Source organism: Augochlora pura, chromosome 7 (genome assembly GCF_028453695.1).
Source record: "Augochlora pura isolate Apur16 chromosome 7, APUR_v2.2.1, whole genome shotgun sequence".
Taxonomy (NCBI): Eukaryota; Metazoa; Arthropoda; class Insecta; order Hymenoptera; family Halictidae; genus Augochlora; species Augochlora pura.
In genome coordinates this window covers 29,649,432-29,674,610 of record NC_135778.1, presented here as the reverse complement: position 1 = coordinate 29,674,610, position 25,179 = coordinate 29,649,432, and the positions used below count along the sequence as shown (strand labels likewise).

At 44.0% G+C, this 25,179-nt stretch overlaps 1 protein-coding gene across 2 annotated transcripts; it reads right to left on the bottom strand.

Moving 5' to 3' along the window:
* Positions 1–53: 53 nt before the first annotated feature.
* Positions 54–24,301, bottom strand: LOC144473836 (sodium channel protein 60E). 2 transcript variants are annotated; one of them, XM_078188124.1, is made up of 21 exons: positions 22,367–24,301; positions 19,027–19,235; positions 17,372–17,592; positions 16,838–17,018; positions 16,290–16,367; positions 16,063–16,204; positions 15,551–15,685; positions 14,760–14,989; positions 13,969–14,522; positions 13,749–13,837; positions 12,134–13,524; positions 11,282–11,597; positions 9,699–9,815; positions 9,459–9,617; positions 8,916–9,212; positions 7,935–8,089; positions 7,233–7,719; positions 6,696–7,015; positions 6,250–6,609; positions 5,536–5,916; positions 54–4,924 (listed from the first exon to the last, which is right to left on the bottom strand). In XM_078188124.1, exons 1-21 carry the CDS (start codon positions 23,507–23,509, stop codon positions 4,531–4,533), a joined length of 7,359 nt encoding a protein of 2,452 aa, XP_078044250.1. In that variant the 5' UTR covers positions 23,510–24,301; the 3' UTR covers positions 54–4,530. The 2 variants fall into 2 exon arrangements, with proteins under 2 accessions (XP_078044250.1, XP_078044251.1); XM_078188125.1 differs by having other exon boundaries at positions 13,969–14,519.
* Between the last annotated feature and the right edge of the window lie 878 nt (positions 24,302–25,179).

Sequence of the window (25,179 nt, the reverse complement as noted above, 5' to 3'; positions counted from 1 at the left end):
ATAACATGTTGGAACTAATTTCATCGATAAACTCCAGAATTTATTTTTTAGGAATATTTATATAATGTCATTCTTACATGGGTTAACATTCTTATTATTCATCTTTTGTTTAGTATTATTATTAGCATTTTTATTATAACATCAGATTTGATTAGATTGTGTATTTTAAAATTCAATGGTTGCTCATAGTAGCTTATAGACTATATCGAGCATTGTTGCTATTCGGAAAATACACTTGACTAAACGTGTGGATTAAAGATCAAAGAACAAGCGTTACAGTTTCGATGTAAAAACATTGATTAAGGAATAGGTAAAGACTGAAATGTGTGTCTGTGAAATACCGTCAATGAACTCATAGAAGAAATATCGTGATATCATAGAATAATAATTTACTGAAACGTACACGATCAAACAGAATAATTTTACATATGTATATGGAAGAACAATGCCCGACTCTTTGTTCGTAAGTATATGTGACGAAACAATCGATCTTGCAGACTAACAAGGATTGTTAAACTATTTACAAGTTCAAGTTAAAGGAACGTTTTACTGCTCTTCGAATTTTTCCTCCATATTTGATGAATTATTACAATGCTAATATATTTTCTGCTCTGTCTGTTTGTCCATCTCTTTCTGTTCTCTTTTTTTCTCCTGTTGAATTTCATTCATATTCTGTCTTGTTAGTATCATTGTCAGACGTCAAAATACAAAATTTATACTTTCTCATCTATGATGAATCTCTAACAAGGATATAATTTGAGTATTGTGATAAATTATCATTGATCGAAGACAAATCGATACCGATTGTTCTGACATAGCATTGACAAGTATATTATTTAAAGATAAAAGAAAGAAAAATGCGGAAGAAGAGAAAAAAGCTATTCTCTGGTGAGTTCACGATTGTCATTGACCCTGTACTAACGGGCGTCTATCTTCCAACATTCTCCCCCAATAAACCTTTGTAACTTCATACATTTACATACACAGTTGCTCACAAAGTTCAGTGTTCACTGCAGAATTGTTATTGTTCAATTAACAATTTCTTTATGAATCAAGTGTTTTGTATGCAATTTCAATGAACTGGTAATTATTTAAAAAACAATAATAATTCATTCATGTTATCAATTATATTATAATGAAGCTTAGAAGTATTCTTGCGAAGAACTCTTGGTGGGCAATTGAAGTTGTTTATAGCAGCTGCTAAAATCATGTCAGACCATTTAACAAACCATAGTTATCATTCGAAAGATCTAAAACTGCTATTAATTGAACAAACAAGACTTTTACATCGTAAGTACTCAATTTTGTGGGTAACCATGTGCTTCCTGTGTTTGTATGCGTGTTAAGTATTGTCACTTTCATTTTCAGTGTGGAAAATATATGAAACGAGGACAAACAGTTTAATTAACCGACTGCAGGTGCCAGTGTGGAAAAGAAAAGCCATAAATTGCGAAGGTTTATTTTGAATAATTCAAGTGTGTTGTGTCTCGATACGAGTAGGTTTGAGCAGGTGTTGTTTTATCGATTTTTTTTCTCTAATCACACGCACGCACGCAAGCACACAGACACGCAGAAAAATGCGCTATCTGAAAAATTATAATCTAAACAATTTCGGACTCCTGAGGAGTGTCCGAGCGTGATTGTACAATTTTCTTTTTGGGAATTCCGCCGTAGGCGGAACCGCGTGTGTCCAGTCTCTTGTGTTTTGGTATAGTTAATAAGTACTCGTAATATCCTAGACCCATTACGAATAAAGTACCAATCTATATGCCTTTAATTGACATGATACATAGCTTTACGATGCGTGCCTTGCAAGGATCAATCTCCTGGAATTGGATCGACTTTGAAATTCAAGATTATTTCTCTTTAGTTGTTCTTCGATTCGTTCCTCTTTTTTTTCTTTTTCTTTTTTAAATCGTATTCTTTCTCGTGCTCCTCGATGCTATGTCCTCGAAGTTTTAACGCGCGAATAAAACAGATTTGATCAAGCATCAAGCTTTAAATGCTAAACTCTAAAAGTAACGTACGCGGTACGTTCTAACGAGAAAATTTATGTAAATTCAAGTCGTACACTCTGTCTCCGTACGAATACTCTTCTTTAACTGTGAAAATCTAGTAAACATGTTTATATTCTTTTTCTTTCTTTTTTTTGTCGTTTTGTATACGTATATTAATTCGCAATCGTTTTTTCACTAATAATAGGCACTATAGGTCGACGAGAGGTCGTGGCGTGTTAATGGCAACGCGTATCCGTGAAAAGGAAAATTGAGAGAGGATAGGTGAAAATCTATTTTGTAGTCTAACCGAATAACTTCCATGTTCTTATTTCAGGGACTCAATTACCATAAGCACAGTGCTGGCCATGGCAAGCCCTTTGAGTTTCCTACACTCTCTGTTTCTTCTCAATATATACAGTGTAATTGCTGTAATTGCAATGCTGTGTTATGGGTCGCGCTATGTAATAAGCACATTTCACAGCACAAAAGAGGATCGTTGAATCCGAGTAAGTTTCTACCATGGACAGCACTGATGTAAATGAACAATGCCCTCGATGAGTCATATTGTTGATAGGATATCTGATCTTATTTCATTGACTCACAGGAAATGATAGCATGTTTTGCTGCTATGTACACGCTGGACGAGGATCAATCACTCGTATAAATTTATGTGATCAGGGTAGGATCATGAACACTAGCAACAAAACAGTTCATCGAGAGGTATTGGACCAATAGGGTTACCATAAAAATTTAACTAATTGCTACAAAATTCGTTGTTCCTTTTTCTATGTAACTCTTTCTCGGTTTTGTCTCTACCTCTTTCTCTCTTTCTCTTTCTCACCTTGTTCCCTTCCAGTTCTTTTCTCCTCTCCCTTTCCTTTTGAAATCATTGTTTGATTGTTACTTGCGTGTTACATTATGTGGGTATTGTATTTGTGATTGTGGTCTTTCATATGTTTCTGTAAATATGCAATTTTTTTTGTGTTTCGCTTTACTTTTGCGTTAATAATTCATATACTCGGAATAGAATCGAAAATTGAAAGAGCTTAGAATACTTTAATAAGAAATAAAATTAAATGGAATAAAAATTACATCCTAATTCTGATAGAAATAGTCTATCAGTATTATTGATTGATTTCTCAATTGATTGTCTACTAAGTCTTAATTATTTACTTAAATGTGAATTACTTATTTACAGCATTGGTAAACTAACAAGCAAACATATAAAAAAAGTTTGTATTCAGAGCTGAAAATTTCAATAGTTTTTAAATGTCGATTTTTTTACTTTTTATATTTTCTTTCTGTTCTAATCTCCAAATGCTTTCTTCACCTATTAGTTCTAGACGAAAACAAACTCATATTACCATTTCAGTGTCTCGTGATCTTTTGGTCCACAACCGAAAAAGAACGATTCTTTCCATTTTATATTTTAATAATATTTAAAATTGACAATAATAACGTTAGAATGTTAGAAAAAAGTGATTATATAACAGTAATTATGAATCAACTGTGTGTGCAATTTGTAATATGTATGTAGATAAATGTTGATGTATTTGTTCAGAAAGCTTTGCTATCTACATTTTATAATAAAATCAAAGATTTTATATATCAAAATTTAAATTTGAAATTGGCGCCATTAAACCGCGTCGATTCTCGCGCATACATTGCGCGCGCAATTCAAATTTGCATAGTAATTTGAAATAACGAGTGGAAACACTACTTATATTACGAATTAAATAAGAATACAAAAAACGACAGAACTTTCTGAAAAATAGTATGATTAGATAGTAAAATCTCTGAATAACGATGATTCACGTGATCTAATAAAAAAATCCAAATCGCAAATATGGGATGTTATGAAACTACTCTAAAGGTGGCAGAAAGTTTATGTACTAAAAATTATTTTATATCTAAATGAACAACCCTTACTTCGAAACCCTTGTTGTATTCATAAGGGGTAATTTTCGAAAAATTTCATGCTAAGTCTTCTTGCTCCTAATAACTTGCAAAACGAGAAACAGCAAAAATCCTATTCTAGTCGGCATACTCATTCTTGTTTCTTTATTAATAGACATTTGTCACAACCCTAAAAATATTTAGCTATTAATAACAACAATAATTAACTTTCTGCTGTCGATCGTTTTGCAACCAAGTTATGAGGACATGCGCAAACTTCAAACCAATGGAAGTTTTCAGAATGAATTCATCCCATCCATCGGTTGTAACCTAGTACGTTATATTTACAATTTTCCCTAGCTATGTAGAAACATAGCACCCTTCCCAGTTACGAAAACCGAGTAACCGGCCAATAGGAAACAAGCTACCCAGAGAAATTTCGTTTTTATGAGACCACGGAAGCATCGAAGCAACCGTCAGCAAAGAAGAATGGTGCCAAAGAAAAGGGGAGAGGAGAAGCAACCGGAAAAGCGTCGGGGTTTCCTCTTGAGGTGATATTATAACAAAACTAGTGGCTCTCGGGCCAGCCTCTCGTTAAAAATGATTTCGGAAGGATGCCGGGCGTAACGATTTAAGATCAACTGGTAGTATCGTCGGGCTGGGTGTCTCGGTACTCCTCGCTCTCCCTGTGGACGAGGACGTGAACGACCGTGGCGGCGGATTGTCGTCTAAGGAGTGCCGGCCTCGTCGGCGGCGCTGAGTTCTCTGGACTGGGTTCCGTGACGAGTATGCTTACGTCGGTCGATTCGATTGGCAGCGGAACTGGTTCGGGAGCTGGTTGATGTTTCTTTCGAAGGCTACCGCAACGTCTGCTAAATGCTTCTTTGATGTCACGGTGCAACGTGTTTAGGGAGAGCGTCGTCGCGCTCGGTGGGAGCGATCTGCGCTTCGCAGGAAGACTTGGTACTTCCTCGTCGGGGTAACTCTCGACAGCGTCCTGCCGACCGAGGGTTGGACCACCGAATGATCTGCTGTAAATGAAATCTACTGTGAGAATGGACATCTTATATCCCTCGTTCGATTTATCAAAGTTCTTCAAAATCCAATATGAGCTAGCGTATGTAAGATTTGAACCGAAACATCCGCGTTTCTCGAGTTCGTAGTGCGCATTTGTGTCACCAGTTTGAAATAAATTCAAAACTTTCTCCATTGCGCATGCGTATACAAGTTCAAGAAACGAAACCCGCGCGTTTTCAAATACTTGATCCAGAATGCGCATGCGTCGTTAAATGGACCAACTTCGAATTAAATTCAGAACTCTATTCGAAAAAGACGATACATGCGCACTTCCTGATGCCTAATGACTCAAAAACATATGTTGTATTCAATGTGCTTGTTTATGCTAGGTTTAGGATGAATTCCGCACATGTTTGGAATCCCAATCACTGGTACGCATGCGTACATTTCTGAAACCGAAATTCGCGCGTTTTCGAAGACCCAATCTGTAATACACATGCGTTTCCAGAGACACAACGCGCATGCGTGCGTAACCCGACACACTGAAGGTTGGGTTTCGAAAAGAACTGAGACTTTGCACCGTATGAACAGAAGAATCGAAGAAAAGAAAGAAGATGAAGCATACCTGGTGTGTAGATCGGAGGATGTAGGGCTAGCAGCGGAGGCCCCAGCAAACGATTGCTGTTCGGTGGTCGGCGAGGGACGGGATACGGTCAGAGCGGGAGGAGGCAAGTCCTCATGAGTACCGGTGGCGCCGGAGAGCAACAGCAGAGGCAAATTCGGAAAGAGCCACGCCGAAGCGGCTCCAAGCTCGCTGAAATCGCTGGCGTCGCTGGCCCTCGAGGACTTGCGGCTGCTGGCTCGGCTGCCTCTGTGCACATGTAGGAAAGCCGATACCTTGCCACTCCATCCACCCCCGCCCCTACCCTCATTCCCAACACCGGGGCTCGACGTTTGCGTCTGCGAGTCCACTTCCTGGGCCATTCTCTCGCGTTCCTTCTTTGCTCTGCAATGATAACATACTCTTTTCCAGTAGCACATCTAAGCGTCCGCTTCTGTGGCCAAAATTATTATCGAAATCAATGAGGTCACCAGCACTTTTTATAGAAACTATTTTCTCTTTGCAAGTTTTTACGTTGTAATACTTTTTCAGATCATCAGAATATTTGAGAAATTGAGATTTCTTCTAAAATTGGATATGAGTTTTTATAGACCGTCGCGTTTATCGTAAGCGTCTATTCGAGATTGACTGTGGACGTTTATGTGAGCGCTGGTTTGTTCCAGCTAGCCCATACCTCGTTAGGATAGTAATAACTTTAGGTATGAAACGTTTACTCACGCTATGAACTCCCTAATGGTGCGTTGAATCAATCTGGCCGCTTTGTCCTGTCGCTTCCACATTCTTGTCGAAGAAACAATTTCCAGCTCTTTGCGAGTGGGAAATTGCTTCTTAAACTTGATGTCCATCTGCTCCTGCAGCTTACGGAAGTCATCAGACTCCTCCACGTGCCCGAGAACGTGCTTGACAAGTGCGTGCAGAATGTCCAGACAATGAATCTTGTTGCCTTTCGCGATAGGAAGATTGAAGCTGACCAACGCGACCATGTTGGGCTTCGATATTCCTAATGGCGGGTCTAGGCTCGCTATGAAGTCGCTCAGTTGCGAGAAGTTGATGAATTGCGTAGCGTGCGGATCATACCTAGGATTTCACAGTTTTCATCAGAATTAGAATCAGCCAACTATACTTTATTTTTTAGGTACGGATATCGATAAAACGATAATTACTTGGACCATCGGATGTAGAACATCTCTAGGTCGTCTTCGACGATGCCGATCTCCTCTTCCTGATGGGCCTGATTGAAGTTTTCGAGGATAATAGCGATGTACATGTTGATGACGATCATGTAACTGATTATGATAAACGAAGTAAAATAGGTTATCGCCAGAAGAGGGTATCCGCAGTTTCCGTTCAGTTGGCGACTGGTAGGGGTTGGATCACACTCCGGCGGTTGCACCATCAGAGACTCCAACACGTCGTTCCAACCGGCAGACGTCATTAACCGAAACAATAATTGCATGCTTCTACCGAAAGTCTCGAAGTTTACCTGGTCGAACAGAGAACAGGATGGAGAACGAGCTGAGCTAAGCTGTGAAGATTGCGCTCCGGCAGGAAGGTCGTTCTGGGGTCTTCTCACTTTGCCAGGAAGCTAACTCCTTTTTGCAATTAAAACTGTCGAAACTAATGGAAATCTAATGTTCCAAATGTATACATATAAAATAAGAAGACCCCATTCTCGTTTTCCTATGGGATCCCCTACTCACCATGTCGTCAAGAGCCCCCTGTTTTCTAACATGCCCGAAAACCGACATGCCAATGATCGCGTAAATGAAGGTAATCAAGGCCAGCAATGCGCCAATGTTGAACAGCGCCGGAAGACTGACCACCAGAGCGAAGAGCAGCTTGCGAATTCCTTTCGCAGCTTTGATGAGCCTTAAGATTCGACCGATTCTGAACACTCTGACTACTCGCAGGAGCGTCGGGGACACCGGGAAGTCTACCATGATATCCTCCATTAGAATCCCGAGGATCGAGGCGAGTACCAGCAGGAAGTCGAACAGGTTCCACGGGACCGTGAAATAATGGTAACGGAGTCCTATGATCTTGACGATCGCCTCTAAGCCGAAAACCGTTGTGAAAAACGCGTTGGACACTTCAAGGACGAAGAAGATCGGATGCGGCTGATCATAATGCTCGATCCCCATCGTCAGCATATTCAGGAATATCAAAATGAAAATTGCTATTTCGAATCTGCAAATATCGTAGTCGTATTCAGCGCCTCGGCTCTCTCTTATCTTTCTATCTCAACCGAAATATTATTGTCTCTTTCTCTATTTATATATACATATAATATGCTCTTATTTTGTCGTGGTGCAAGGTGTGCCAGGATAATTGTACTTTTGTCATTGTATGGTGAAACGTGTGCGTTTTTAAACAGTATGTTAGATTGATTTATGGGGATTTACCTGCGCGAGTTCGACAGGTCGTAAAACATTGCGAGGATCTGATTCATCGGACGCTTTATCACCTTTTGCGGCTTTTTACGGCCGAGCTTTTTCATGGCAGTGTAGTAGTGCTTTTGACTTTCGGTCAAAAACATTTCTAACACTCCACCTTCGTACTGGAAAATAAGCAGAACAATCGGAGAAAGAAGAAACGGTTTTTGCCAAATGGTTTTTGATTAGGAGATCTCTGCGTTCCGTACCGCGCGGGTCACTGGTAAGCCACGCCAAAGTTCCCGTTTAGACTACTCGTATAATTGTTCTGCAGCGGGCAGAAGTATACCAAATTGTTAAACTATACAACTTCTTCTTACGTAAAAGTTTTTCGTGAAATTGTAACTTTTGTTTCCGTTAATTGTTATTAATTCATTTTCTTTTCTATTTGCAGTTTTATATAAAAACCGCCTGCTGCAGAATTGTGGCAAACACTATGCTTGAGAGTCTAAACTTAATTACTAGTGGAAAGCGAAAGCCCTCATCCATTTGTGCCGAGATAGAGAATTAACTAAATCCTGCGGTCATCTCCATAAGCTTATTATACTGAAATCTGATACTGTGGCAAAGTTTGTTACTGCTGCATCGTGCTTCCTTCATGCAAGAAATTAATCAGAGAGTTCCATAATATTTTTACGAGTACTACAGTATTTTCGTACGGCCTACAATTTTTCTTTAAAGTTTACAATTCTTATTCATGACTTCAAGCATTTTTCATTACAGGAATATTTATTGGAAAGCTATAAAATATTTTTAGAGGTTCCAGATTGGTTACTTAAAAGATTAGCAAACTATGAAATATTTCTGTAAGTTTTAAAATGCTAATTATTTTCATTATAATTTCGGGCACTGTGGGAACAGCGTAATTTATCAGCAACCCATGCAACAGTGTGTCGCAGACTGATCGCGGCACGGGACGCACCTCTGAATCCCCAATCACGCCTGTCTTACCTTTTTCTTCAACATATTAAAGTTGTCTATAATTACTCCGATAAAGAGGTTCAGTGTAAAAAACGAGCCGCAGACAATGAATATCACAAAGTAGAAATACGCATAAATGTTCGCTTCTCTCTGGGGCTGTAAATCGACGCCTCTGGCGTCCACCGCGTCCTGCATCACCTCCATCCAGCCTTCGAAAGTGGCCACTTGGAACAGAGCCAGGTAAGCTATCCCGACGTGATCGAAAGTGATCTTACTGTTCTCCCAGGAGTAATTTTTCCTCAAGCAATCGTCTCTCGTGTCTACGATCTAAGAGTCAATTGTTCAATACGTCAGTCCCCTCATCCCCCAAACTTTCTGTTTTAACTCTGAGGATCTACAGTAGGGTGGACCGTATCTATCCTTGCACTGCAATGACCCCTTGAACGATCACACGTCAAAGATAGTTTCTTAAGCCTTTCAAATATCTTCTCTTTTGCCAACAAGTATGACTATGGTCCACCCTAATTCGTAGTGTAGATGCATCTTTGTTTTCGGTCATCGAGCGCCACTTACCGACACGTCCAACAACTCGCCGTATTCGTCGATGCACTTGAAAAATTTCCCGCCGAAAAATTGCACACCCATTATAGAAAATATCAGCCAGAACACGAGACAGACGAGGAGCACGTTGAATATACTGGGTATCGCATACATCAACGCGTTCACTACGATCTAGCAAGAGAAACAGAAGCAATACTTCTAGCCTTTAGGGGGTCTCTACGGGGTTACGGGATTCTACCAGCACGGACTCACCCTCATGCCTTGCCACCGGGAGATCGCGCGCAGCGGCCTCAGAGCACGCAGGGTCCTCAGCGACCTTAACACTTTTAAGTTCTCATTCTCCTCTATCAATAGACTAAAGGTCGACACCTGTTCGAGAAAAGAAAAAAGAAGAAGATAGCGATATTCGGTCGTTCGGGGCAAAGCAGCTTTGCCTCTAGACTTCCGGAAGCGCTTCATGCTGCAGTGCGATTAACGAGATTCCTTGTGGCTAAGTTCAATGATCGTGGTTGGCTTGCAAGCTAACGTAAGAGAATCAAAGAAAGGTGATGGAGATATGTACACGCATGGGTGGGAAATTAGAATCGCGATGCTGTCACTGTAGCTAACCTTTCCCTGTCAGTCGTAACACTATCCAACAAACTTTTACATTTAAATTAGGATAGAAAAGTTGCTTTTTCAAGTTTTAGAATCGTTTGTTCTTCGACCGCGAAAATATTTGTATAGCTTTCACGGTTACAGTGATATAAAGTTCACAGGGTAGCGAAATTGACGTTGGACAGTGCAATTGTCATTAGACTGCAAATCTTCTCTCATTATACATTTACACTTTCATTATACAAGCAGTACCGTACATCGCGTTTCGTGATTGTGCACATACTGTATGAAGATCTGCAGTCATCACTGTGTCATCTATTTTGTTGGCAGGTATAATTTCCAGACTCAATCTTCAAAAATGCTCTCGAATTAATCCGCTTTAAACCAGTATAACTAATATATTAATAATCAAGTCAATCGAGATCTGTGCCAAGTTCCAATCCTTCAGCTAGGTGTGCAAGAAGTAGTGAAGAAAATTTCGAAGGTAAACGAAATTTCCAAAGTGTCGTTAATGATTAAATAATATTCATAATTAAACGTATTAATAAGGTATAATTTATTGGTATAATTTATAAAAAAAAAATCAGCGTCTACTATTTGTGCACATCGATTCCAAATTGTTTATCTCTTTTCAATTTTGCAGCGCTATGAAAGCGGTGGTCATCCCAAAGTTATTTCTTCAACGGTAACATTTCTTTCATGAATTTCTCCATCGCGAAGAAGGTAACGCCGAGAATACAATCGATCACAGTATAACTTTAAAATGACCTTGGTTTTGAAGTTTCAGGTAGAAAGAATAAAGAATAAAATAACTGAAAATGGCAGAGTCAGGACACCTTGGGCAAACATTTGCAGTCGTTCGGAGAGCTAAATATTTGATGGAGGCTCTAACAAAGCGGTTACTTGGCCAGGAACGAGAATTGCTATTGACATTCGCCGCGAGGCTCTTTAGATGAACTTTGGGAGCCGAGCTGTGCGACAAGGATCTAGGCAGATTCGGATGCAGAGTAGCAGCAACAAATTGATTTGGCACGTACCTGAATCCGTAAGGCGCGACACACATATAAAGAATTCAGAAAGAAACGGGTCAAAAATGAATGAGAAGAAGAGTGAGAGAAAAAGAATCCATGCAGCGACGATGAACGCGACAACAGCGTTCACACAGCCAGCCGCGCAACCAGCCACTTACGCGCGTACGAACAATGCCAATCTGATGGCGGGCTCGTGTTTCTACTTACGAAGACGATTATAAAATCCAGGATCGTCCAGAAGCTGGTGAAGTACTTGCAGAAGCCGAGGGCCAGCCATTTGAGTAGCATCTCGATACTGAAAAGGGCACAGAAGCCAAGATTGGTCCAATAGAGTATTTTCTTCAAAAAAGGATTGTCATCTAAGTAAATGTCTTCGAAACAGAGCGTTATGGAAGATGCGAAAATTAAAACTAAGATCATCCATTCGAACGCCGGCGTGTCGACCACCGAGAGCACCACGGTGCGTAGGCGGATCCACTTTCTCCCAATGGCGGTCGCGACGCATCGATCGATGCAACTGCATCTGCACACAAACAATAACAGACACATTATTGCGATCCCGCCACCGGTCGATACACGCTTGTCTAAGATCTAGCTGAGTGATTATGAACGGCTCGTGTACGCCACATATGAGCTATAGGGATAGATTGTCGATTTTAAGGGTTTGGGGGCTCCTTTGTTGTCTGTATGTACGGTTGATACATAGGATGGCCTGCGGAGGCGTGGCTCTGTTTTGCGATTTGGTAGGGCGTGGCTTAGCTACCCTCCCGTTCAGATTGTACTCAAGGAGCGTGGCTCCAGTGATCTTTCTATATACAATAGGCGTGTCCTCGTTTTCTTGCAGAGTGTCCTAAAAAATTATCTCTATTGATGTGTAGGATGACCCGAAGGGGCGTGGTTTTGTTAAGACCTCTGTGTAGTGATTTGGGAGGGCGAGGCTTTGCCACCCTCTTATGTAAAGTGTTTTCAAGGACCGTGGTTTTATTACCACTGCTACTGCCTACCTAACCTTCATGGTTACAGGATCTCATAGCACAATGACAATTCCAAAATCCTTACTTCTGATAGCACTGCTTGGGGAAACAGTCCAGGGGTTCCTTTCTGCGGTTGTGCCTGCCGAACCCTGGGAAGGAGCCCAAACCATCTAAATATTTCCCTTTGCTGTCCCTCCTCCCTCCGACTGTCAGCTCGTCCACATAGCTGACCAATGCGTGCCAAGGCCGTTTCGGTACCCGTTCTTCCCGCTTAGTGGTAGTCTCTTCCTGATGTAACATAGCCGTCCTCTCCTCTGACGTTTTGCCTGACGAGTACTTCGTCTGATCCTCGTCCTTGGCCTTTTCCGCGCTTTCCTCTTTTGTTTCGGCCTGCTTCTCTTCATCGCCGACCTCCTCACAGTGCGACTCATCGTCCTTGCCCTCTTCTTGCTCTTCCCATTCGTGCTTATGCTCCTGCTGACCGTACATGGGATCGTAGGTGAACACCGGTTGGTTCAAGCTCTCTTGGTAGGATCTGTTGTACACGTTGTCCTTCGGCAGGCTAAGCACCGTCTCCTGAATGGCGTATTTAGTTTCGCTGTCAGATCTATCCATCACCTGGCGCACGATCTTCTCTAGCCTGGGATCCTTGCCGTTGCCCTTGCCCTGACCCATCCTGGAGCACTTCTTCTTTTTGATAATCGAACGTAGTCGATCGAACGACCTGGCCAGTTTGGAGTCCTCGCCAACCTCCTCCTTTTTTTGTTTCAGCTCCTCCGAGTTGAAGCTGTTGAGCAACAACGCCAAGAAGAGGTTGAGTACCATGAAATTGCCCATCACCAACGCAGGCAGAAAAATGGCGAAACAGGCACCTGGCCCGTCCTCCTGCTCAGCACGCATGCAGTCCCAGAGAGGCTCAATCCACTCACCGCACAGTATGCGAAAGATCATCATAAACGAGTGGAAAAAATCATTGAAGTTCCACCGCGGCACCGGGTCGGGGTGAAACTTGTCCAGCGTATAATCTTTGCTGAACAGCTGCATGCCGATCACAGCAAATATATATATCACGATCACCAGGACCAAGGTCAGATTACCGAGTGCGCCGATAGTCGAGATGATTATACTCAGAAGCACCTTCATCGTCGTCCAGGACTGCGCCAGCTTTAAGACTCGTAACAGCCTTAGTCCCCGTATTACGGAAAGGCCGTCTACCAGTTCGAAGGTCAGATCTATTAGTGATGCTGACACTATTATCAAGTCGAAATTGTTCCACCCGTTGGTGAAGAAGTCTTTGCTCAGCGCCAACAGCTTCAGCAAGCATTCGAAGGTGAAGATACTGGTAAACACTTTATTACCGATGTTTAGAGCCTGCCGGATCGACTCGCTCATTCCGTGGTGCTCCATCGCCAGGAAACCGGTGTTCAGCACGATGCACAGTGTGATCGTCAGCTCGAACAGCGGGTCTCTCACTACCTGGATTAGAGCCACTTGTCAGTCGAGGATACTATAAAAAATTATGCAGCCTGACATTTTTTCAGTAAGTAGGACTGCATTAAATTCATTATACATTCTTCACTGTACTATGCGTTTCTTTTCGTTTTAGGGATATAATAGTAATGGAACTAGTACTAAAAACTATTGCAGTCATACGGAACATGCACTACTCTGGACCTCGCGTTTACTTCTTCGGTACCTACCTTGTACAGGCAGTTCTGAAATCGTAGCCAGCCTTCATAATCGATGCAGCACTGTATGCACTTCTCGCAGTTTCGATCCGGAAGATCATCTGCATGTAAAAAAAATTCAAAATTGGTTATTTATGTTTAAGCACACAAGGGTAGCTAACTAATCTTCACAAATTACAGTATCCAAACTATTTTTATATAATACTGATATGAATTTCTTTTGCGGGCTTACCTAGTATAACAATATGCGACAGATATTCGGGTGGGAGGGTGTACATCTGTTTTTTCGTTTTGACGCCGTTGCACTTGAACACCCTAATCTCTCTAGTGGTCCCGGGACCGCCGGGAACGTTGGTGGCAGCTCGTAGGTATCCGGAACGGGTCGGCAGTGGTTTATCTCGTTCGCTTTCAACGTCGGCCTCGGTGTCGTTGTCGATCCGTCCTCTGCTTCGGCCATGCTCGTGCTCGACGTTCACGTCGGCGTTGCTGTTGCTGGGGCCCTTGTCCTGCCACTCAGCCCTCTCCCTGTGGTCGCGCCTGTCGTGCTCTTCCACCGACGTGACGTCGTCGGCGTCGTGATCGTCGACCACCCCCGAGTCATCCAACGACGACTGCTGGTTGCTGTTGTTGCTAGCCTGTCTCGAGTGCAGCATCCCTCGGTTCGGAGCTAGCCTGTGGACCGTGCTGTTCTCCGCCGTCCTCGGGCTGACATTCTGCAGAAGCAGATGGGACGGTCGAACGTTGGAATGTCTCGGACTTGGACTTGGGCTTGGCGTCACCGATCTGCTTAATGAAAATGGTGAAAGCAACTATTCAGTTTTACTATATGCCATTGTTATTAGTGTCAATAGTCCTAGCTAAATGATTAGATTATAGTCAGTGACCTATAGGAGATGCAGATTGGCGGTCACTGACCCATGTGGAAGCTCTCTAATGAAGATAATTGAAACTACGGTCAGTGACCAGAATATATTACTGGCATGCGTAATTGCTGACTATATGGATATTTTAATCTGCACACACCTGCTTATTACAGAACCAGATTTTTCTTGTCCGGCAGCACCAGTGCCAGCATTGCTTCTTCCACGTCTTCTTCTCCTCGTCTTTTTGCGCGTGTAGCTACTTAATAGAACGCCTTTTCTGGCATCCAACTTTTTCTGTTTTTCCTTGGCAAGCGTCTTCACGTTGATTTTTGTCGGGTCGAAACTAAACGTCGAGTCCTCGCGATGGTCGGTTAAATCTTTTCTTCGTTCCTGTCGACACCAGATAGCAATTTATTAAAATATTGTATAGCTGGCACGGAGCATTTGATTGGAACTAGAGTGCGCGACCGAAAAATTTATTGAACTCGCAGGCTTAGCGACCGGCAACGTGCCAGATCTAGTTTCTAGAATTTTTTCCGTGCAATTCAGCGGAGAAAATAGACCGGAATCCAATAATTCGATTTTTCTCTGTATCCACCCTTTCCAATCGAGGCAAAGGGTTGAAATTTGATAAAAAATGTTTCTTCCCAGGAAGCTATCGAACGGCTCGGTTTAATTTAGTTCAAGGTCGCTATTGACTCCCTTATAAAATTTCCTTTATTCGGGCTGTGAAACAATTTTATCCGGCATTTTGGATTTGTTTTTTCATGTAGAAACAGGCAGGTACAGTCAGCCACAAAAGTCTGTCCACAGCGAATTCATAAAGTGTATGGGTCAACGTTTATTACCAGTTTTAGTATGTTAGACAATTAGTTTAGAATGTTCGATTGGAAAGTTATTTTAATGTTCTCAAAATCTTATGGCAATTATTTCATTGAGTATCATTAATACCTCGTTCGTAATTTCAGCTTCCTCTTCGTAACTCAATGCGACAACAGCAAGCATCAAGTTAATTAAGTAAAACGAGCCAAAAAACACGACCACCGTGAAGAACGAGACGCTGATAGGTCCGCACGCCGACAACACCTACGCAATCATAATTCAGAGTCACTGAATAGTCCTCTAAAAGAGTAACAGTTAGCAGATTGTTGATACTTTGATAAACATAAATGACTACATCTAATCACCAGTACAAGATGTCAAGAAGATGTATTCACCTGTACCAAAGGCGATATTTAATCTATTAGATGGACACTTGAAAAAAGTGTTTACAGAACTGTTTATAACTATAATAATAGATGATACAATGTATTCGTTTTAGTTATCAACGTATTGGTATCTGTATCAATCAATATCATTCTATATAACGATTTTTTGCAGATGTCCATCCCAGATTCGTATAATGAGGAACAATCTGTGCTTATGATTGCCAATTCCTTATTGGCCCGGATCGGACGGGATACCTTATTGTAGACATCTTCCCAGTAATCCAAAGTAATTAGCTGAAACGTGGTGAGCATGGACCATAGGAAATTATCGAAGTTCGTGTAGCCGTGGTTTGGATTCGGGCCAACGCAAAGGCAGATGTAGCTCTCGTTGCAGTGTCTGCGAAGGCAAAGTTCCGCCGTGTTAAAACCGAGATGTCATTCGAGAGGCAACCGTGAGAGATAACAAACAAAGTTTAGCGAACCTGGCGCCGGTCGCGTTGCCGCAAATTATCGGCTCCTCGGCCTCGTTGAATGCCCAGTTGGACGAGTTCCAAGTCCACCTGTGGAAGCCGGAAAGTATCGTCTAAGGTTAATGCCTTTCGAGAGACTCGACTCGGGGGCTCTATCATGGCCTGGTCGATACACACGAATGTGTCGCAACAGGGTGCAAAGAATCGCCCGTGCCAATGTTTCCGAGCACGTACTGAGCTCGTCAAAATAAGAGTGGCTTAATGGACCTGGCCCACAAGTATTCTTCACTTGGGAAACCTGTTTTGCAACGGCGGACGCGGCAAAGTGACATCCGCCGATCTCGATGCGACTTTACTAGAACCTATCGACGAAAATGGTACTTATTTCTAAAGGGGGGCAGGGTGCAAGGCTAGGGTTGAACCAGGATGGATGACATTAATAGACCATCATTCGAGAAAGTATCCTTTAGAGTAAATAAGTGGGGTTGAGATTTTTAAGCCTGCAGAGCCACTTAAGATGCAGCGGTGGCGGAAGCGGATCATTATACGATAATACATACTCGTTCCAGTCGATCTGCGTGTTATTCAACTCGATAGTCTTTACGCATTTGTTGCGGAGCTCCCCCATATAAACTTGTAGCGCGAACAACGCGAATACCATCAGGCAGAAGATAGTGAGCGTCATGACCTCGGCCAGCTGCTTAAAACTATGTAGTAACGCGTTGATGATGGTCTTTAAACCTGCAAACATAGGATTAGCACATTAACCAGTTATCAGCATATTGATTCTCCAAGCATTCATTCTCAAATAATTAGAGGGCCCAAAGTGATATATAATTCACTGTTGAAGATTCAAGGCCAGAAAATGATTTCATAGTGACTCGACATGAAGTCTGTAGCATGCGATACTTCACAGCTATTTTCGCCTGTCTTTATGCACTCTGAGTGCGTGCAAGTATAGTTACCAGTTCGCACAGCAGTAAATTAGGCCGTAAAAATCGATAACCCCATAGAGGTGTCTTATTGTTAGTCTATCGTTTACGAATGCGTCTAGAAATGAAGGAATGAGCTGATATTATAATGATCAGTATTACCAGGCATAATTGAAACGGTCTTCAGCGCCCTGAGCACTCGGAATGTCCTTAGGCCAGCCAGGTTGCCCACCTCCATACCTATGGTGGCGTACCCGCTGGTGATTACGACGAAATCCAGCCAGTTCCACGGATTCCGTAGATAAGTGTACTTATTCAGCGCGAATCCCTTTGCTATCGATTTGATCACCATTTCGGCTGTGTATATAGCTAGGAATATATATCTGCGAAGAAGAGAGAGCCACGTCGCCACGACCGTCTTCGGTAAATATAATGCTCCACTTCAGCACCCACGAGCACCTCGAGCACTTGACTTTCTAACTAAATGAATTTTCTGCGCCGAGACTACAACGTTCAAGTGACGTTTTCGCTGCATCAACAGGGAGAATAGGAAATTTATTGTGGTCGTGATCAAGAATTTTTTAAGCATTCATAAGGAAATCTCAATCTCACCGGAAAAATATATGAGAGAATGAAGTAACAACGTACTGTTGCTGGTGAAAAGCCTCGAGGGACTAGGTTCGTATTAAAGAGCATCTCTACTTCCATTGCCATGAGTCGTCTCTTCTTGGTAACGAGGAAACTTGTCATTTTCTTATCTACAAAGATTCAATCAGTAGCGGATGTACGATATTTTGTAACTCTGTCAAAGGGAATTGCATGATAATGTACCTAAGCTGATTTGAAAGGCCGAAATCTCCGCTTTTAACGCGCCTAATTAATTTTGTTAAAGTGTCGACCGATATAAGTATCAAAACAGCAGACTCAATAACAATAATTTACAACAGTTTAAAGAAACTGTAAGATTCTCGAAAATATCAGCATTATAATTTCTCTCCAAGATCAAAATTTTCTATTTCGTGATGAACTCTTAGCACGTACGATATTCCATTACCATTTTATTGCAGCTTGAACGTAAGCGGTGGCGCATTGATGCAACTATCGGCTCAGAAGCACCCTAACGGCGAAGTATAGTTTACAAGTTATTAGAGTGGTAAAGCCACTTATGAGGCGTTCAGATGATTAGCCTATAGCTCTAGTCGAAGAAATAAGTAGGGCAAAACGAATATTAAAGGTGAACAAATCGGATAAAGGTCGATTCGGATAACGAATCCAGGTTCAAAATTGGATGGTGACGAATATAGAGAAACTGCATAAGATACTTTTTCGCAGTTCGAAAGAAGACTGGAGAACGTGTTACTGTTTTTCTCATAACAGTCTTGCATCTAGTCACACCGAAATAAATTTCCAAAATTCCTATTTGGGTTTGCATAAATGTTTAGATTATTGTGTTTAATCGTTTTCAGTGACACCCCATTAATTTTTGTTAATACACACGTTTCCTTCTATTTTACAGATCCGCACGTGCCACAAATGCATAAAGATCGCAGATTGCAATCTATAATTACACAGCATACTGCATAAACTACAATTTAGCCAGAAATGAACTGTTCGGATAATATAGCATTCCGGTGATAGAACGTTTCGATAGCATGTATTTTTAAAATGCCCTGATAACGGAACAACCACTCTCATCTGTGTATTCATTAGTGAATTAACAAAAGGATTAATTGTTAATTAAGATGATTCTCTTGAAAAATCGCCGTAGTGCCCGGCTGCTCGTGGGCGACAGTGTTTTGTAATTAGATTGAGCTTACTCTGCTTCCTCGATGGTTTCCGTCATGGCGAGGAAGGCACAATTTAATATTATCGTAGCCATGACCATGTAATCGAAGTACTGATTCGTACTTAGGAAGATACAATACCGTCTTATAGGATTCCACGGTGAGAATATGAACCAGCTGTTCGTCGCTGTGAACCTATGGATGTAGTTCTTACGAAATCTCTTCGAGACCACGCAAAACGTCTGGAACAGAAAGAAAAAAAAGTACCATCGGGCCTCTGTTAATTCTCTCGAAAAATATTTAGAGCGCGTTTAGTTGGTCACGTGACGGGAACAATGAAATTTCGCGAATTCGTCGCGTTCTCCATCGTTGCAAAAACATTTTGATTTCTTAATTACGATAAATCCTACTCTTTGTTAATTACGAAACAGTTGACACGTATTCTCGCTTTATGTTCGTTTTTTAATTTTCTAATGAATTCTGGAATTTGAGAAAGTTCGCGTCGAATCTAAATTCAGAGTTGGCGAGATTAATTTCTTTCGGAAATTTCAAGCGCGGCACTGCGCCACCGAAAATTATTTGCGAGATTAGGGTCCATTTATCAGCCTCGCCGCGGGACCAAACAAAAAATTCGCACGACGACGCTTGCCACTCCGTGTCAAGGCCGCGATTGATAATTAATAAAAAGCCTCGTTGGTAGATTGACCCACCGGGCCACCGTCGCATCGTGTCCCGAAATTTTTCTTTGGCAACGCGAAACGAGGAGAAAGCAAAGCGGAAAATTATTTAGTGCGGCGCCGAGCGTCTTTCGTCGTTGGAACTGCACGCTAATGACTTAACGCTTCGCGAACCCGGTAATTACTATTGTACACGGTATCTGCGTGAAAAAATACGTGGAAAACGAGCGTTGAAACTTGTCGATACGACCGACCGTTTTCGAGATAATCGACGCTTAAAGACGCGCCAGTTGGCATTTTCACTCGGCATCGACCGAACATTCGGAATTTGTCTCCACGAAAACGAAGGCTTGTTTGGGAAAATTGTTGCCTCCAACTTTTCGCCCCAGTTTTTCATGGAGAATCACCCCCGACATCGATTTTACCCGCAGCTACCCTACAGCCAGCCGCGAAAGAGCAAATACAGTGTCCATGCAGACGTAAAATTGATTTTTCAATGATATTTTTCCGCGATACCGTTCTAATTATTGCGCTCGGATGTTTCGGAAGAATGGCGGAACGAAATAGGAATGAAATTCGCGTGGGTGGATCCGTGAGGGGTGCTCTGCTGCACATCGAACCGTTCTTTCGAATCGAAGCGTGCAACGGTGGACAATCTTCTAAAACAAACTCGTCTTATTTCTGTGCCAATTTCAGCGGCCATTTTAGATCCCGGTTATCGGACATGGTTGTCAGGCTCCGGCACACGGCCTAATATTGCTGACCGCGAAAGTATTGGCGCGGGAAACACGTCCGCAACTGGAACCGCGGATTTTATGTATTTACGGCGAATGCAAATGCACCAGACGTAATAAAACGTCGATTCCAGGCGTCGGTTAATGAATCAAGTTTTCGATCTTGCTCGACTCGCCAACGGCTAATTCCGAACGCCGCAGTTTTACCCGAAACTACTCTTTATTGCATCATATTTCGGCCATGCGAAAAAGAAAATTTACAAATGGAAGAGTAAATTATTTTTCAACGCAATTTTAGTTAAAATTGGATATTTTGTTAATTATTCACGGTTGAATTTTATTTTGATGGATAGTTTTTATATTGAGTTCAGTGCATGGAATAAAACAAAGATACTATACTATATAAAATGCAGTAATAATTGTTGAAAACGTTCCGGCAGTTGTCCTGGAAAGAGATTCTCAAAGATGCACTTGTAGGAACGCGTGAACGTTTAAGTAGTGTAGGCACGCGATAGGTCAGACAGACATCGGCGACAGCGGTGAGAGACTTGAGAAAAGACAGATTTAAAAACGCAATCGTTCGCATTGCAGGCCTCAGGGGGCGGGACTCCGATTATCGGGCTTCGAGAATTAGGGGTGAGAACACTGGTTTTTTCTTTTTCGTCGGCAGATATTCCTCTGGCACACGAGCGTGCAAAAATTCCTACCGAAGAGACTTGCTCTTCCCGATGGAAAACGGAAAAGAAAAGAGTCCCCTTTCCCCGCTGTTATCCTTGAAAACAACGCGGAGACTCGGTAAATTAACTAAAAAAATACCGTCGACTCTTGCGAAACACTGTTTGCGATGGCAAAACGAAATGTAAAACGCATGGTACGGTCGGTGAAAGATTTAACAACTTTATCGAGGAATGGTATTATTTTTGACACGAATATTTTTGTTTAATGTGTTCCGTCTTGATAAACATTTATCTCGATTTTAATTGCAATTTTAGTAAAATGTTTTTGCACGATTCGGAGCATCGTTGTTGCAAGGTTTCGTGAAAATTAGCAGGAAACTTATTGGCGTTCGTACGTGTTATCCAAGTTCTCCCATTGTTTAAGACTAAATAATTCTATTCAACGACGTGTCTTGCGCCTCGTATTCGACCTGTACCGACACAATTCGTTAATTTCCTTCAAATAAAAACGCCAGACATTCATAATGTATGGATCAATACTAAGATTACAAATACCGAATATTCCGTGAGCCACGACCACAATGTTACACGGAACCATTAACTGTGCCAATACATTATAATCCAGAAGTTTCTTCCATTAGACGCGTACCAACTTCGAATTAGGTTGCAGTGTCACAAGAAACCAAAAAATGCACGACCGCTACAGCAATATTCCAATAATCTCTAAAACAAACACGTATCAGCTACAGTGCATCTGAAAGCGTGTACAGTCAGTCACAAAAATTACCACACGGTCATCGATTTAAAGAAGACACATACATTTATCAAAAGTTTAAATATTCCTATCGATTATTTCAGAATCTTTTTCTCATTATCTTTATCAATTGATTTTGTCGTGACATAGTTTATTCACGGTTGACAAATCTCGACTACTCAATCAATGTTCTCAGGCAGTTTGGTCGGTTGTAAATTTCCAAGTTTTCTTGAATAGTTAAAAATAAAGCCCGATTTGAAAAGAGTCGGAATTATTCAGTACCAACGTGACGCTAGAATTCGAAATCACCGAACCCTCCGATTCCACTCCCACAACAAAGAAAGGATTACCAGCCCATCCCCCAGACACGAGCCATCATCCCCAGCCCCCAAGAATCCGAAAATCTCAATAATAGCCGCGTCATTATGCTTGCAAGCGATCCGAATAGGGTATCGGATTCAGGCCACCTATTTCGGTGTGAGCGGGATCAAGCCGGTGAACCGAGCATCGATTAAAAAAGCCAGGACGAACCTCGTCGTATATAAAGTTGTCGATCTCCTCGAGCGGCCTGCCGTAAAGCTCGGTGGGGAACGGTTCGAATTTGTTTGGAAGCACCGCGCCGTCTTCGACGGACATCCGCCTCTTCGGTTGAAATCCATAGTCCCTAACAAGCTGCACAGTCCTGTTCTCCAGCCTGTCCAGACTCTCTTTGGTGAACAGTTTCACAGTTTGCTTGCCTCCGGTCGGCGTTTTAACGCTTTTGCCGCCATTGTCGTTGCCAGTTCCTCTGCCGGGCTCGGGTAAATCTCCGTTGGCATTAGCACGTGGCGTGCCGAGTGGATCGACTTGAATCTCCGCGCTGCCGGAATCACCGGTGCCCGAATCGGCAGAGGTGCCCGCGACAGCGGTCAAGGGGGGCCTGAGCCTAGCTACGTCCCTGGCCCTGCTAGTCTCCCCCCTCTCCGCGACCGCGTCGGGGTCCACCGAGTCCCTGGAGGGGGCAACGCGCCTGGAATCGGCAACCGGCGGTGCTCTCTCGTCGGTCGGTCGGCCGTCCTCGCGAGGGGCGAATCCGCGGCGGGTCTCCTCGGCGTAGGAAGCCAGAGGATAGCTGGCGAATATGGGGGAGGGTGTTTCACAGCCGTCGGATTCGTGGCCCGGATATTCGGGGGGACTGAGGCCCGAGAACCCCGGCGGCGAGGCCTTGTCACCATCTTGATTGGCGCCGGTTTCGCTGGCCGGCGAGATAAGGATCGAGGCGGACGCCTTCCTGCCGCAGGACGGCGGCGCATCGGCGCCCCATGGTTGTCTGTCGCTAGGGGCGAACGGCTCGCTCCACTGGTCCCTGGTCCGCTGGGACCCGACCCGTCTCGCGAACTCGTACCTGGGCCCGGCTGGCTCCCCTCTTCTCGTCGGCTGGGGCGTCCGCGAGAGGCCGATCCGTTGCCGGTCGGAGAGCTCGAACTCCTCGGCGGCGACCGCCGCCGGCAGGTTCAAGCTCCGCTGGCTGCCAACGTCGCGGGACGATCGAGCGCCCCTGTGAACGAGCTGCTCTTCTCTGGAGAGGCGGCTCGCGTACAGGCCCGCCACTCGAGGCCGATTAGCGAAGCCATTGTCCTCGGAGCCGTCGCCCGGAGAGCATCCCTCGCGGCCGCCTCCTTGCGAAGGTATCATTGGGATCTGTGGGTCCTCGGCTCATCGAAGGTTTGCGGCCCGAGCATCGACGGGACTCACGCGACTGGGTCCGCGGGGCCCGCGCCCTCCGCCTGCTGCTGCTGCTTCTTTGGCTGTTGCTCCCCAGGCCGCGAACGGAGCCCCGGGGACGATCGTCTCAGCCTAGACATCGTATCCCCGTCGCCGTCTTCCGAGGGCTACCTCGAAATTTCCGAAGAACGGGATGATGCGGTGTTTCCGAGCTATCGACTGAGCGCGGCCGAATGTGTGTCGCGCGGGCACGGTATATAGGCTCTTGGCTTTTCTCGTCGATGACGCCGCTGCGACGCGACGCGCGTTCCGCCTCCGGTGTCGAGACGGTGGTGGATCGCCAGGGGCCTAGTCTGGCCTGTCTTGCGACGACTCCTGCGTTGTTTCGGCGACACGCGATCCTACGGCGATTTTCATCGTGCACACTGGCACGGGCACGCAGGAGCTCGTTCGAAACGGGGTTGTTTCGCACGGGGAATATTCCTCGGGCTGCCCCACTCACTCTCTCTCTTCTTTTCTGTCTGTCTGTCTCTCTCTCGCTCTCTTGCTCTCTCTCACTCTCTCTCTCTCTCTCCCCCCCTCTCTCTCGCTATTTCTATCTCTATTTTTCCTTTTTCTCTCGCTCTCTCTCTCGATGTTAGGGGTTTTACTCTTGGTTCCGTCACTCGCCACGCACGCACACACACAGACACCACCTGTTCTAGCCGAGGACCGCTGGGCAAAACGTGTGCCCGATACTACTCGGACGATGAGATGACAACGTCGTCGTGCCGATGAATACGGCCGCGAGGAGGGGCGCGGGCGGGCTGACACAGTGACGAGTACAAAGGGAGAGCGCGCGAGCGTGTCCGAGCGGAGACGCGGGGGAGAAAGTGGCACGTAGCGGGGCCGGGAGAAGGAGAGACAGCCCCGCGGCGGTCTGCAACCCCTCTCTCTCGCGCGCGCGAGTCATATAGCTCGATAAATCGTCTCGCGCTCTCGCAGGCGGCTCTCTCGGCGAGGGTGCGAAATCACGGACCACTCTCCGGACGAGAACTGTGACGACGCGTATAGGAGCCGAGCCGAGTCGAGTCGAGTCGAGTCGATCCGCCTCGCTTCGCGCGCGCGCGCCTATCGAACGCAGGCTTTCCCGTTTTAGGGTTGCAAGAAACTAAACGGTAACGTGCACACGCGCGTCACGGGTTATCGCTGCCGCGAAACTAAGCGAACCGACACGGACGTTCTTTGGCCACCCTTAGCGCTAACCCCCACCATCGACACCGACCCCTGCAGGTGACGAGGCGGACGCTTAATCGCCTGCACGGCCTTGCCGATCTAGCGGGTTGCGGCGCCACAGTATTTCACATTGTAACACTGTTTACGTTGCTCCTAATCGCATCGGTAATTTAGCTTTCGCACTGGATCATCCGCCGGACCAGTTGGAATAAACGGTTTCGCAGTTGTTATTTCGACACTGTCGGAATATCATAGAATCTTGCGTAGGAAAGGGTCGGATACGCCAGTCACTTTTAATGTTCGATAGGTTTGACGTTAATGACTTCATTAATTATATTATTTTTGGGAATAGTATCTGCAGTGTGCACAGCGGTAGGTTTTTATTCTATCTGGATGTTTAGGCAGTAATTAATTTCTTCGGTATC